Source organism: Corythoichthys intestinalis, chromosome 11 (assembly GCF_030265065.1).
Source record: "Corythoichthys intestinalis isolate RoL2023-P3 chromosome 11, ASM3026506v1, whole genome shotgun sequence".
NCBI classification, from domain to species: domain Eukaryota; kingdom Metazoa; phylum Chordata; class Actinopteri; order Syngnathiformes; family Syngnathidae; genus Corythoichthys; species Corythoichthys intestinalis.
The window spans coordinates 48,237,903-48,254,197 of record NC_080405.1 but is presented as its reverse complement, the minus strand read 5'-3'; the positions used below and the strand labels follow the sequence as shown (position 1 = coordinate 48,254,197).

Below are 16,295 nucleotides of genomic sequence, written 5' to 3'. Positions count from 1 at the left end.
GAGATGTAATGTTGAGCCAGTTCACGGATGCGCACCCCACGCTCATATTTTTCTATAATTTGCATCTTCATTTGGAAGGTATGCGTCACCTTTTTCCTTGTTTCACCACCTGTACCACCCTTTTTGAAACCTGTGTTGATTTCTCACACAAGAAAATCCGCCGTGCGTTCGTCTGCGGTGCTGTCATGTCGTCGTATTTCGAGCATGTCGTAAGATGTAGAAACAAACGGCGAGTCAAATTTTACGTAGGATGTCGAAAAGATCGTGTGTCCAAGCGATCGTATGTCGAGGTACCACTGTAATTCACTGAATAATGGTAGGGTCTATTCTATCCTTACAACGTATGGGAAGACAGTCTAAATTATCTCTACAACTGAACTCATTATAAAATGCCTATAAGGTTGCTTAAAGGTTGGTGGGGACAATTTGAGCATCCTAGAAAGTTGTGTTATGTAGTCGTGTTATGTCCCTACAGTCCCTATGCAAACTTACGCCCTTGTATCAAATCAATTCACCGCTTTCCCCCAGAGAAACCATGACGACATATTCGTAGCTTCCGTGTCTGTGTCTCTGACAGTGATTGGGTTTCAGCAAGTCACGTGAATATTTCGCAGTCGCGGGAAAAACGAGGAGGGGCGGGGCTGGAGGCGCGTGCTCTCTCCGTGGTGCTGATGGCAAAGGACCTTCTGCGCAGCCGCTACTGCGCATGTTGCATGACAGGTGCGCGCGCGAACGAGCTAGCGAGCCTCCATCTTGGGCTTCCGACAGCATCCAAAATATATCCAGCACCCCAAACATCAACAAACAGCAACACAGATGTAACGCAGGCAAGATGTCGCATGGACGCGAGGATGTGACTCTCCTGTAAAGACCGCAGTTTGCCAAAGAAGGACGCTTTAAAGCCCCCCGGGGAAGGAGGATGGAAAGGAGCGGCAGCTGCTGGTCGGGAAGGCGCCGTTAACGACGATTAGCCCCAGCTAGCTTTCGCCGGTCGGTCCGGAGGGGAGTTTTTCGACCACCGTCTGACAGGTGACGGATAAGACTAAACGTTTTGACGTAGTGCTCGTAATGTTTACGTTCGTGACGTGTATTGGCCGCCATTTTAGAGAGGGAGGGGGTAGTTGTGTACGTGTTTAGTCTCCTGGCATCTACCCTCCACTCCCCTTCCTCCCTAACATGGTGGTCGCTTTTTGCTTTCCAATGCAGCATCCTTGTTGCATGCATGCACATAAAATGGTGGTTCTAGTTTGTTTATATGCACCTTTACTGGGCAGGACATTCGGTACACCTGCTCAAACCAGTAGAACTGTTCCCTGTCTAGTGGGAGAACCAAAAGATAACACCTAATAGAGATGCACATATGCACCTTTATTAAACAGTTTCAATTTTTCCACTGAAGGCAGTGCTAATGTTTTCGTTACCGTACAGACCACATCAATTTGCACAGTAACTGTATTAAGTACAGTGGGTAATACAGTTGTTGGCCATTTTTCCGTCAGATTTATGAGGTTCAGGGTTTAAATGGAGTGCGACGCTCTATGCTTGTGTGTTTTTTTCCTGGCACTCCGGCATTCTTCCATACTTTACAAAAATGCAAATTTGAGTGTGGTTGTTTGATTGCCTGCACAATAAAATTCTGCGAAGAAATTTTTTAGATATACATACTTTATTAGTTACTTTTTTGAATAGTTTGAACAGCAAATACGCCATATTATAAAAATATACATGATAGATTCTTAGTTGATCATAAGTGTGAATGATTGGAGGTCCTGGGTCCAGTAATTGGCTGGGAACCCCTAGGTACCTCCCGATGTGATACGGTCACGATTAGCTGCAATGATTAATTTATTTACTCGAGTAATTCGATTAGAAAAAGCTTTGAATCAAATTTTGCTGCTTCGAGGATTCGTTTAATTGGAGTGGCGTTGAAATGTTTGTTTTGACAGTATTTGCATTTAGTTTTATTGATTTGGGTGGATTCTCGCAGTCGGTGTGATGTCACGATGATGTCACTTATAACAACGTGTCGCCATTTTGAGAGGGGGGCACGCACAGCTAAACATGCATAGACAAACGTTGTCTGAAATTCATATATTTCAGCTGTGTTTTACGTCTTTTTTCATAAAAACGTCTTAAACATGACTTGTTGTTATCACAAGTCACTGGCGACAGACACGAGGAGGCGATAGAACTTAAAATTAGCGTGTATTGGCCTGCAAATCTGCCCATACAAAGTCCCAGCTGATAGCTAGATAAACAATCCAAAGGAATTGCCTGCAGTGGAGTTCGGAAACATCTACAACTACCTCATAAACTCACCCAGTAAGTTGACCGTTATCAATTACGTGGAATATGTACTGTGTGGAACTAAAAAAAAACTGGTCGTATATACAGAGTGATTATTTCTGCCGTAACCGGTAATTCACCTTCAAGCGTTATTTAGCCAGGAACACATCACGGCAAAATAACCAATTCCCACCAGGCCAATAATATACCGATTGCCCGATCAGAGCAGTTCACAGCAAAAGAAAAATAACGCTTTGCGAGTTGCGAGTGGTAATAATAACCACTGCCTAGTCTATTGAATCCTAGCAGCTAATTGGGGCAAAAAAAAATCGGTTAAAGTTTACTCACCAGTAATTAAAGGTCGGATGCAAACGTAAATGTGCCTGGTCCACGGAACGGTCTTCTTTTACTGTTCCTCGATTGATTGCTTTCAGCCAATTGCTTGTCCATTTCTTCTCACGAGGACGAATGAAGAACTTCAAATGCGGCTCCGAACTCTTCCTTGTGTTACAACCTGCAACACGGCAACTTTTAGTCATTCCGATGGAAAAAAGACCGCAAATAAGACAGAAGTTCAACGCGTTTGTACTACAATGCACGACAGAGCAACTGCTTGTGACTCGGGTTTTGCCCCCATTTCAATATGGCGACGCTCTGTTGTGGCTGGTGACGCCATTAATGCCCAAATGTCTGACTGCGAGAATACACTGCCCTCTAGTGACAAAAGTAAATATGACATAACTTTGTCTAGCATGGCTGAATCCAACTGCTTCCCATTAAGGTCAACATAAGGTTGAAAGTTTTAGTTTTTGCTAAAATGTTTGCTGATGTTTTAGTAATTTAGTTGAGAAGTACATATATTTAGAATTCTTTTGTGAGGAAATGTATTTGAATGATTTGTTAAGAGCATTGTGGAAAAAAAAAAAAAAAAAGTTAGCATTTTATAGCATTTAAGCTAGCGGACTTTTGCAATGCAAGTTATCCAATTGTTCTTTTGTTGTACCTCATTTTTGTGTTTATATCGTTTGAGGCTAAGACCTTGTATTTTCATATATTTTTAAATTTATTGCTCCTGTGAAATGAAAGTGCAATTCTGCTTAGTTTGAAGAAACTCTCAAGTATGTTATTTTGTATTCGCAGATAATGCTCTTTTGAAAGTGCGATCTTAGCAAACAAAAAAAAATGTTATTGCAGGTATCAACACTTGTATTTTTTTGTCTTACATCTCCGAAAATTTATTGTGCAACACATTAAATGTTTGTAAAGAATCGTAATCCGATTATTCGATTATTCGAACTAATGGATAGATTAATGATTTACCTAAATAATCGATAGCTGCAGCCCTCCTCACGATAACTATCATCTCACAGTAATACAAGACAACAATTGTTGATAAATGGGTCAGAGAATAGATCTATAATATTTTACTAAATATAAAAACAAGCTATTTCTGAATGGTTTAGGGTTAAACCCTTTTTTAAGAACCATGCTAAAATTGATTAGAAAGTCAACCTGACATTTTGGATGAAGTACAACACTAAAGAACTTGCCCTAGTCAAAAGCAGATTTCAAGGACAGATGGATGACACTAAATTCCCATGCTTTTTGTCTCTGCTACCTAGAGTGCGCACAGCATGACATCAAAATTTGATGACCAGTTTGAGGATTCCCCATAAAAATTGCCGTCCAAGGGCCTATTTAAAGTTGCTTACGGCTCTAATATTGTTTCTGGTCAACATACCTATCATAAAAGGAACAATTCCCAAGGACCCATGGACAAAATTAATCTGGAAATCTTCTGTGATCTTGTGCTTTTATTAAATTCTTACTGAGGTATTTGTCCATGTAATCCCCAGTGGGAAACAGGTATATTAGACATAGGAGTGTGAGTGCTTGTCGCAGTAGTTCTATGTGGCATCTTTACGGTGATACATTATCGAACCTAAAGTCTTTAGTATAGATCATGCATGTGTGTCTGTCTCTGCCATTCTGTGTGACAGTCTGCTCTTTAAACACTGACGTGATCAAACAGAACGAGGGCGATCTTGTTCAGTGGCCGCTGAGAGACAACTTCAGCCAGAGGCAAAGTCACTTTGAAAAAGATTTCTGGTTGGCTAGCAGACTTGAAGGCATGTCCAGCAATGTTTTAATGATTTGTAAACAGTGTTTCATTTTTCTCTCTCCCCCTATTAAGTCTGCTCTATTACTAGCACAAGCTAAAGTTGATAACAAAGCTGTAATTGATTTTTAATTGAAAACCTGAACGGAATACTGCTTGTTACTAATGCACAATTGAGTGTTGTTTAATGTGTGATCAGTTAACTCAGTATTAGAAGTGCCACGTTTTTTAATGATTCATTTGATTAATTTGTGGGGAAAAGGAAGATCTTTTGTGGTGTCAATTTGTGTATTTCTCTATTATTTGCACTTTTAGAGGAGGATTCAGCAAGGTAGCTGGTATATAACGAAGTATAACACTTTGTGTTAACAACTTATTGCTGACATTTTACCTTTATTTGGTGCCTCAATTGAAAGATGAGGGCGCTCAATGTAAAAAATAGACATAGATAAGGAGCACAGAAATGAAAGCCCAAGAAAAAAACAGTGTCTGGTGGATGTAAACAAGCAAGAAGGATGCCTTGTTTCCTTTGTGTGTTAACTTTATTACATTAAGGAAATAAAATGCAATAAAAGACTTCGAAATGCTTCCAAATCCGACTAATGAAGTTGCATCGGTTTGTAGAATTTGAAATCCAAACTACTTCTATTCAGGGGTGGGAACATTTGGGTACTTTCAGATATGATACGATTTGTTGCGCAAGGCTCAAGATAAATAATATCTTTTCATTATATGGCAATATAACGATTGTTGATACACGGGTCAGCAAATCAATCTACGTTAGTATACCAAACCACTTAAAGCAACACTAGGTAACTTTTCAACCTTTATAAAATATTTTCATAACATCTGTGATAATATGTCAGCTGACAACTAGTTGAATGACACCTCTCTCTCTTGAGGGAGTCTGTATCGCTTTCACCAAAACTAATTAACTTTGAGGAGGGTGGCAGGAACCCTGCCACACAAAAGAACTACAAATGTGCTGACTGCTTTACAGAATACGTCACTTCCCCCATTCCCCATTCATTATGAAGACGATATAAAGTCGATGCGAACGCTTTCGCGCGAATTCTGCACAGATGGCAGAGCAACAAAAGAGACAAAAAGTTTTGTCTGAGGAGGAAAAAAATAAAGGGAGGCTACCAGGATACTAAAGAATAAACATTGGCCCAGCTTTCACTCGCTGGCATGACGCCCAAACCGAACTCTTCAGCGCTGACGAGTTCGGGTTGGGTGCGGGGCTTAGCCACACTAATCCACACGGTTTCTAACCGTCATATGCTATTGTTTAGCCTCAACTGGATTCATTACCTTATTACTATTCATGCCTCACACAGCCGCTGGAAACAGAAATCCATCTGCAGGCGATCGGGAGATTGATTTATGGTTGATTGATAATTTCACGACTCTGTGCGAGTGTGCACTGGTCCTCATGGGAAACGCAGTCTTCCTTAAGGCGAAATACTACCGCTTTTGCCCACCGGCGTCGCTAAAATCAACCAAAACTGAAAAGTTACATAGTGTTGCTTTACCATTGACTTATTCTAATAGAAGATTATGTCGCGATAGGTCACAAAATCATCACACCTTAAATTAGGGGTGTAACGGTACACAAAAATCTCGGTTTGGTACGTACTTCGGTTTTGAGGTCACGGTTCGGTTAATTTTCGGTACAGTAAGAAAACAAAATGCAAAATATAAATGTGCTAGTTGTTTATTACACACTTTTGTGCTTTCAACAATAGGAACATGAGCCTATACAAAGCTAGAATTCTGCTCAAAAAGTGGCCGATATTTAAAGATAATCCGACAAAAATTTGCCTTTCAGACCCCGCGTATTGGTCAGCTTTCTTTTTGAAAGAAAGAAAGAAAAAAGAAGTAGATTTTAACATGTATTTTACAAATGAAATGCCTCAATGAAACATTTTTTTTTTCTTATGAACGGTTTTGAAAAGCTTTATTGGTGGATTTTCTCAAGTTAAAGCGCCACACCGAAATTAATAAATTGAGTAAACAGGATCTGTATTATTCTTATTATTTAATTACAGGTGTTTTAGCTCATTTCAATTTATTTTATTTAAAGGGGCTATTATTTATTTTATTATGTGTCTATATTTTACAAATGTGATGTAGTATTCATTTATATTGTATATTTTATGTTGTATAACTTTAGTTCCTATATGAATATTAGTTCCTACTTGTTTTGTTGTGGTAGGAGGGTTTTGTATTGAACACGGGGCCGTGTTGGTTATTATTATAGCAGAGAAGACAGCAGTAAATCAACAAAGACAAGTCAACTGTGCCCCGACCTACCACTCAAGAGATCTGATGGACTCAAAAAGTAGTTTATGATTGGATATTAGTTTGAAAATCGACCGGATCCACCGTATTTTTACACGAGTGACTTCCGGCCCGATCCTAGCTACCGGTAGTAGTATTGACGCTGAAGGGCCGCGTCTCGCGTCAGTTCTTTTCGCGTGCGTCGCGTTGAGCCACTTCTGGGACGCATCTAACACGCGGCCGCACTGCGACTGGTGTGCATTTGCTGATTGACTCTAACGCCCGCGTTTCACTGCGTTCTCGCGGCAGCCACGTTGTCGCGCCGTTGACGTTTCTGGGTTATACTGTCCTACCGTGTTGGTCCTCATTATAGTTGAGAAGACGGAGTAAATATAATCTACACAAAGAAACTGTAACCCGATTGACTCACAGCCTCAAAAAGTAAGGGTTATATTTAGGGCTGTCCCAAACGACCAGTTTCCTCCCGATTAGTCAGCCGACTATTTTTACGATTAGTCGACTAATCTAATTTTTTTTTTTTTTTTTTTTTTTTACTAATTTAATAATGAAATTTTTGTTAAAGCTTATTAATTCACAAAAAACATTTTGGAACACCTAAATTCTTTATTAAAGTGTAAATAAATAACATAAATATCAATAATAAATCACAAACAATGAGGTCAAATGCTGCTGGCATTAAATGGTGCAAAAAAAATGTACACGGAAACACTGTGACTTCACCCTTTTAACAGGAGTCAAAACAATTCTTACTCTTTTTGCGGTATGTCATTGTCTATATTGTTCTAAATGTCAAAATGAATTGTAATGTCCCGGACAATCATTTTCAGAATACTTTGTGTGAGTTCAGATGCTCTTTCCGGTGTGCATTCCGCATTTTTTGGGGAGGGGGAAAAACTGTTCAACTTTTGTTTGTTTTAACCTGAAGGTAACGCAGAAGGCAAACTGAAATATTACCACAATTATTGTGAATGAAAGGCACACATACCCACAGTAACAAAAATTAAGTATATAGTATTAATTTTATAGTATACTACTATATGTAAAACTTTATAATATTAAATAACTAACATTACTGCAGTCATGGATTACAGTCAGCAGGCCAGTGGTGCTTCCATATATATTCTTTATATTATGTATATACAGGATATATGTATATATTTTCCCTAAGTGGGAGCTTCCATGATCCTAATAAATTTAATAATAATTTAAAAAAATATATAATTATATTAATTATTTTATTAAATAAAATGCGCGTTGATACGACGCACATAAAGGCAACTTCCATTTAAAAAATCGTTAGAGAGTTGTATGGACTTACAATCCGCTAGCTTGTTGTTTCTTGTTGTCTTGGAAAATTATACTTGGGTGACGGCGCTTCAAGTGTTCGTTTATAGCCGACGTGCTACCGTGGTATGCGAGCTCAGCTTAGCAAAGAGTACACACAGTGGCACCCTCCATATTTTCCTTGAAATAATTCCAGGCTCTGGTTATTCTGGTCGGCTTTTTTAGCTTTATGCCACTTTCACGTGTAACCATCTCTGCCCTTTTTGGAAATTGGCGGTGTTTTCAACTCCTCACCTGGGATTCACTTGGCTCGTTGTCGACGGTTCGTCAGGGTTTGTCCGATTTCCTCCTCGGGAAGGCGGCGGCGTGCATAAAAAACACCGAGAGGCGTCGGATGGCTCTTAAAGGATACTTTTATTGACCAAATCAAAAAAAGTGGGGGATGAAGCCACTCAACTCGGCGCTACCCGGCCCGCGCACTTTTCCATCTCGCCGATCTCGCTCCCTCTCTCTCGCTCGCCCACTTTCTTCCTCTTTGCTCAATCTGACAATGCCGGTCACATTGAAATAACAGCGGCCCCCTTGGGGGTGCCAGTAACAACCGCCTGTATCGCGAGCGTCTGCCATTCTAAACTTTATCCGCATGTAATTTTTTTTTAAACCCGTCATTACCCGTCGACGGTATGTTTTGCCCGTCGACGCATTTACGTCATCAGTGACGTCGACAACGTCGACTAGTCGGGACAGCTCTAGTTATATTACGTCAGAAACTCGTTCGGTACGTGTCCGTTCCGAACCGAGCACCATGTGCAATACTATTACATGTACCGTTACACCCTTACCTTACATCTATTACTATTTTGTTTCTCGAGAAACTTCATACATAAGTGTGACTTGGCATTGGAAGATATTTTTATATTCAGACACAGCTTTACCAAGGTCTTACCTCGGTTAATGTCAGCAGACAGACGTATGTGACTCCTGTCCCAATTAATGAAAAGGCATTGACCTTGCTAGGGCAAAGTAGAGTTAAAAGGCGTTGAAGTGGGCAATGGCGACGAGGTCTTCTTATGAATATGATGATGAACGAGCAGCAGAGGAGCCGGTGAGTTTTCCCGGCCAAGACACTCCGTCTAGCCTATAAACTGTGATAGTTAATGTGCGGGAAGCAAGTTTGGCTGCGACATCTTTAAATTGTACAATGGCGACTGCATCACAAGGATGATTTATGACTCCAAATGCTGCTTACATGAACTGCCTCTTAATCAATGTGTTTGTATTCTCTCGTACGGGGACCTAGGGTTGACTTTACAACAAACACGCAAGTTCAAATTATATTGACGTTGGCGGCGCATGTCGTAGAAGTCCTACACTTTACTGCTCGACTGAAATGGACGCTAATTTGAGGTGCCGCTACCTGATTGGAGGTCACATTGCTCTGACGAGACCTGAATTGTGAAGCAGCCATGGTACTAAAAGTTATTCATTTCATTCTTGGAGGTGGGTGGGCCATTTTTTTTTTACATCTAGAAAAAATAGACACAGTTAGAATATGTGTTTTGTGGGATTTATTGAGGTTGTCTTCTATTAGTTTAATTTGGGTGTGTAGTAGAGGTAGTTGTCGTTTAAGTTGACACCTAATTAATAAGCACAAGAAGGTTATCAATAGGGTTGTTCCGATCATGTTTTTTTGCTTCCGATCCGATCCCGATCATTTTAGTTTGAGTATCTACCGATCCCGATATTTCCCGATCCGATTGCTTTTTTTTTGTTGCTCTCGATTCAATTCCAATCATTCCCGATATTTTTTCCCGATCATATACATTTTGGCAGTGCATTAAGAAAAAAATGAATAAAACTCGGACGAATATATACACAACATACAGTACATAAGTACTGTATTTGTTTATTATGAAAATAAATCCTCAAGATGGCATTTACATTATTAACATTCTTTCTGTGAGAGGGATCCACGGATAGAAAGACTTGTAATTCTTAAAGGATAAATGTGACTTTGTATATTGTGACTAAATATTGCTATCTAGTGTATTTGTTGAGCTTTCAGTAAATGATCCTGTAGCCATTTAACAGTTCTGGCCAAATGCATGATGGGAAGTGCAACCATGACTGTGCGTACTGGTACCAATTGATATATCTTCTCTGCGTTGGGAAATAACATAGGGTGTTAAGAAAATGATCAATTACTACCTTTCTTCCCCACATTGCTTCCCACGATATTTCTAATCGAAGGGAGAGGGATTGTAAGGCTTTAGCCAATTAAAAAAAGGCTCCAAAGGCTGCCAAAATTCACTCTACTCATTTTACGCTGCCTTTTAGCTCTATATATTGGTAAAATGGCACCATTACTGATTGAACGCGACAATGCCTGAGTGGGTCGTGCAGCGCATGCGTTAATTGCGTTAAATATTTTAACGTGATACATTTTTTAAAAAATTAATTACCGCCGTTAACGGGATAAATTTTATAACCCTACCTTAAGCCTAAACTAAAGACTCTGGATGAGTGTAACATATTATGTCTGTAACGTTAAATACAATTAGAAAACGATTTAATCAAAAAATATATATATATTAAAAAAAGGCATGTCCGATATTTTTTTGCCGATTCTGATACTTTGAAAATGACGTGATCGGACCCGATCATCCCGATCGATCGGGACATCTGTAGTTATCAACAAGCAATGCTCGCTAAGAATTCTCACTTTTTTTTTTTTTATTTATTTTTTTTTAATTTAAAAAAAAGTACAAAGCTTTTCACACTGAAACAGAAAACATACAAGTTTCCGCAAAAAAATTATCGGTGCATCCCTATTTTTGATTAAATTAAGCTATAATAGAGTATACCACCGTTTGCCAGTTATTTTGGGCACTCTGTTGTCATAAGTATGACACAATTTGCTATGTGCTTTTTTCCTCCATCTTGACAGCTCAGCTTTGTTTTAAAGTCTGATTAAAGCGACTTCTTTTTTATTTTCGTACCCCGTCAGGCTCCACTCGACACACAGGATGGGGGTCAAGAAGAAACTGGTGCTCTTCCTCCTGGTTCTTTGCATTTGTCTCCAGGGAGCGTCTGCCAAAGAGAAGGGAACCAAGAAGGGGAAGAAAAAAGGGAAGCAAGTTTACTGCCCATCGTAAGTACAACGCAAATAGAACAGTAGCACAAAACTAATTATCTTTAAGTGTAATGTTACAAGATAACCTTGGAATGCTATTAAACTTGTTTCAATATACTGTAGTATTTTGTAGAATATAGAAGGTTAAAACTTTTAATATACATGTAGTCCCTGGGTTACAACTTACCCGTCTCACACGATTTCGACTTTATGACGCAGTCTCATCTGCCATTTTGTCTCCAGTCATTTTTTATTTTTATTTTTTTAGTCACATAAACAGTACCTTATTGGACCTCACAATTTTTTTTACTATACTTTATTAATATGACGTGTTCTTTCTTCACTAAACGTGAAGTTGTTAAGTTTTTCAGACAGCAAACAAGGTAATTTTGCTTTTTAATTCCTTCACTCATGACCATTTTTAAAGCTGTACCACACATATGTACACGTAAGGCTGAGTTATGCTTCTGCGGCAGACCTACGGCATCAAGGCACATCCGATTTACAAACCTCCGCCGTAGCCTGACTTGCAGCTTCACAGAATTCTCACTACGTGTCGCGTTAACGAGTGGTGACGTGACGCAAATGGACTGTGATTGGTCCGGTCACACAGTTTTTTTCCGGCTCAGCGCGAAATCACCGCCATTTACAAACATTGTTGCGCTAACAACCACCTCCGCCACCGTCTTCTGTGTCGCCTGCGCCTTAACATTTGTATGATCAACATTTGTTGTTCAATGTTGATGAGCTGAAGATCCACATTCAAGCGTTCCATCTCCGTTGCCATTGTTGTGTAACTGGAAGAAAACTAGAGGGAGTCGTCAAGAGTCCCCCAAAACCATACAAACACAACGCCACACCCCTCTTGTGGCTTGACGGTGAATTACAGAGCAACGCATTCCCTTGCCGCAGAACTATCGAATGCTCATTGACGCTGTAGTTGATACGCCGTCATCGTAACGCAGAAGAGTAATTCAGGCTTTATGTTCAAAACGACATGCATTTTAACAATAAAACACTTGGCACAAAGCAATTGGTGTTCAAACATCCATCAGGTCTCATCAGTATTAGGGTTGGGCATCGTTTAAAACTGAACGATTCCGATTCCGGTTCCATGTTTCGATTCCGATTCCGAACGGTTCTCAATTTTGATTCTTTTAAGAGGCAGGGTTAAAAAAAAAAAAAAAAGACACGGTCAAAAAATCTACAGTTTAAAATGGTATTACTTTATATTAATGTCTTCTCGATTATTTTTTTTTTTTATTATATGAATTTAAAATTTATTATTTATGAATTTTAAATTTAGTATTAATACAATTAATATTAAATTTATTAATTGTATGAACTTCTCACAGGGTTATCTTTAACTTGTATATAAATATCAGTCTTTGAACTCGAATGTGATGAAGTTTCTTTCCAAAGGAGTGCACGTTCACAATAATGTTTATTTTCCAAAAGCTCAGAGAGAAAACACTTACTTATATTCTTTTGCCATACATGTACCTTAGCTGGGAGCTACAACGATGCATTAGTATAAAATCTTCTATTGATTATAATTTGATCTAGATGAGGCAAAATAATAAGGTTTCCTTATTTGTAAAACCGATTCTGTTGTGTTTACAGACACACGCAATGTTTATGTTGTGACAATACCAGTTAAGCCAGTGAGTGGCGCTGTAGTAGTGTGTACGTATAATGCAGAGAAGAAGAGATGAGAGCGTCTGGCTAGGATGCTTTGCTAAGTGATGCTATGTTTTCACTGCTACGAGTTCAATAAAAAAAAGTAATTGAATGCTTCATATGGCTGCTTCTTTCTAAATAAGCAACACACATATTCCAAAACAAAATCCTTTTAATACTGTTGATTTTAACGGAGGATTCTACTGCTTTAAGATGGCGGCTGTTTACTAACGCCACCATCTAGTTCTCTTTATATGTTGTAATACCGCCCCGGTCGGCCATTTGGATCTAGTTCTACATACATCATATCGACTATAGCCCGACGTAATAATACGATTTATTCTCGTACTATTTTCCATCCATCCATCATCTATTGCTTAATCCGGGGTCGGATCGCGGGAACAGCAGAAGACAGACGTAATGTATTGTTTTCCTTTCCTAGTTCTGACGGCGCAGCGTGTCAACTATGTAGCACTCAGCTAGCTTTGCACTTAGTCTATTTTCCATGAAGCCAGTGTCGTGCATAATTGGTCATGCAGCCACCTTTGTGTTATACAGTTGTGTTGCAAATGTTGCACTGAGGTGACTGGTCTTTTTTTTTGTAAAGTTAAGCCAAAATTTTGAGCGCAGCCGCACCGTGTCCATGGTTGTAATCAAGTTGCAATGCACAAACACGCGCTTCTCATGGCTTCTTCGTGGTTTCGGTAGCATTTTTTTTACTGCTCGGCAGTTAGGGCATCAAAACATAGAATCGAAATTTCAAAATTTGAACGGTTCCGGGAGAACCGGAGTGTTAGAACTGGGTCTCATCGATGCTCAATGCTCGATGCCCAACCCTAATCAATATGTAAATTTAGAATGGACTAGAATAGAGTAGAATATCCCTTTGTTTTCATTATACAGTTGTACAATACATTAAATTAGCCTAATTTTCCTAACAAAAGTCCGCTAGCTTAAATGCTACGAGGGCTTAGAAGTGAGCCACTGTCACGCTAACTCGCAACTTCTTTAAAAAAAAAAAAAAAACAACAATTATTCACTAATACTGAAGTTAGCGTGGTTTTTCTCAATTATGTTCCGTTTTCATGCCAAATAACAACTGTTGTTTTGGTTTTGTCACAATGCCCCCACAGAACGAAGTGTGGATAGTTCTGTCCAACGCTGTCGTTCTTGCATTGGTACTTGTGGATGAATCGCAAGTCCTTTATTTGTTGGTCTGTTTCATTGAGATTTAGCTGTATATGCTAATGAAATTTATATTAGTGAGGTTAAAAAAGTGCACAGGAAGATATTTACAGTCCTGACTTGAACCCACTATTTTCCATGAAGTGAAAGTTGGCTCCAACAAAAGCGCCGAAATGAGGTGGGGGAAGGCCATCAAATCGTTTGTTTGACCAGCTAAAGCCTCAAATGTATCAAGGTCCCAACAGCCCCTTTGGAGTCTATATATACATATCTATATGTATATTGAAAAAGTGCCTTAAATGGTAACAAATGTAGTGTAAGCTGTATGACAAACTTGGCTTTTGTGGAGCCACTTGGTTCCACTTAAGCTGCGGTGCTTGTAAAAGAGCGAAGCTTGGAAAGAGAGGTTTATCGGGCGGGAATTATGTGTTTGACTTTGATCATGGCAACAACGCACACAGTGCGCAACATTCCTGCACAGCGCTCGCACCGATCCTGTGTGCGGGATAACGTTTATATAATGACATGTAAAGTGCTTGGAGAAGGGAGGTGGAGGGATTCTTTGGCAGGAGACTTCATTGCCACCCACGGGGGGAAGGCTTTCTCTTCTCTGCTCTCCAACCAGATCTGCTTCTCAAGCTTCTGCTGCCTCTACGCCTCTGCTATCCAAACATCCCAAACATCCGCACTCTCTTTATATGTTTCTGCAGCGCATAGCTTCAAAAGGAAAACAGGTTTTTTTTTGATGCAGGTTTTTGATAGAACAGATCAGGCAATCAATCAGTTCAAGCTACTCCGAAACAGATAATTATATTTCCTAACATGCGAAATCACTTTTCAATCACATCCATCCATTATCTGTGTCGCTTCTTCTCATGAGGGTGGCCGGCGGGGGTGCTTGACACGATCTTATTTGATCTGATTTTGAGCAGGAAGAGGGCTACACCCTGAGCCAACTGCCACTGACACCTATTAATAATTTAGTAGGGGTGTGCCATCTGAGGCACCCCACGTTTCGATTCGATCACGATTAGGTTTATTGATGGGACCCGATTCTAACACTCTGGTTCTTCCGGAACTAAAGATGTCCCGATCGATCGGTCGATCGGGTCCGATCACCTCATTTTCAAAGTATCAGAATCGGCAAAAAAATATCGAACATGCCTTTTTTTTAATATATATCTATATCTTTGAATTAAATCGTTTTCTAATTGTATTTAACGTTACAGACAAAATGTCTTACACTCATCCAGAGTCTTTAGTTTTGGCTTAAAGTAGGGCTATCAAATGTATCGCGTTAACGGCAGTAATTAATTTATTTTTTAAATGAATCACAATAAAATATTTAACGCATGCACTGCACGACCTACTCACGCATTGTCGTGTTCAATCTATAATGGCGCCGTTTTACGTATATATAGAGCTAATAGGCAGCGTAAAATGAGTAGAGTGAATTTTGGCAGTCTTTGGAGCCTTTTTTTAATTGGCTAAAGCCTAACAATCCCTCTCTCAACAATTAGAGGTATCGTGGGAGGCAATGTGGGGAAGCATGGTAGTAGTTCATCTTTTTCTTAACACCCTATGTTATTTCCCAACGCAGAGAAGATATATCAATTGGTGCCACTACGCACAGTCATGGTTGCACTTCCCATCATGCATTTGGGCAGAACAGTTAAATGGCTACAGTATCATTTACTGAAAGCTCAACAAATACACTAGATGGCAATATTTAGTCACAATATACAAAGTCACATTTATACTTTAAGAATTACAAGTCTTTCTATCCATGGATCCCTCTCACAGAAAGAATGTTAATAATGTAAATGCCATCTTGAGGATTTATTGTCATAATAAACAAATACAGTACTTATGTACTGTATGTTGAATGTATATATTTGTTCGAGTTTATTCATTTTTTTCTTAGTGCATTGCTAAAATGTATATAATTGGGAAAAATTATCGGGAATGATTGGAATTGAATCGGGAGCACAAAAAAAAAAAAAGCAATCGAATTGGGAAATATCGGAATCGGCAGATATTCAAACTAAAACGATCGGGATCGGATGGGGAGCAAAAAAAACATGATCAGAGCAACCCTATCTGGAACCGAATTTTTAAATTTCAAACGATGCCCAACCTTAATTACAATTCAGGTTGTTACGATTCGATTAGTAAACGATTATCTTCATGGTATTGAAGATATTAGAGGCAAAAGATGCAGCTTTGCTTTGCTGAAATTTGCTGACATACATGTATATAATTCCACCTACATGCACACACATAGCCAAAAAAATGCAAGGGGTG

General features: G+C 39.3%; 1 protein-coding gene across 2 annotated transcripts in view; it reads left to right on the top strand.

Moving 5' to 3' along the window:
- The first annotated feature begins 714 nt into the window (after positions 1-714).
- The window catches only part of glrbb (glycine receptor, beta b), a 45,727-nt gene continuing 30,146 nt past the window's right edge, over positions 715-16,295 (top strand). For both annotated transcript variants that reach the window (XM_057850180.1, XM_057850181.1), the window contains exons 1-2: positions 715-1,029; positions 11,001-11,144. In XM_057850180.1, coding sequence (XP_057706163.1) covers positions 11,020-11,144 — 125 coding nt within the window. In that variant the 5' untranslated portion in view covers positions 715-1,029; positions 11,001-11,019. The remainder of the gene's footprint in view (positions 1,030-11,000; positions 11,145-16,295) is intronic.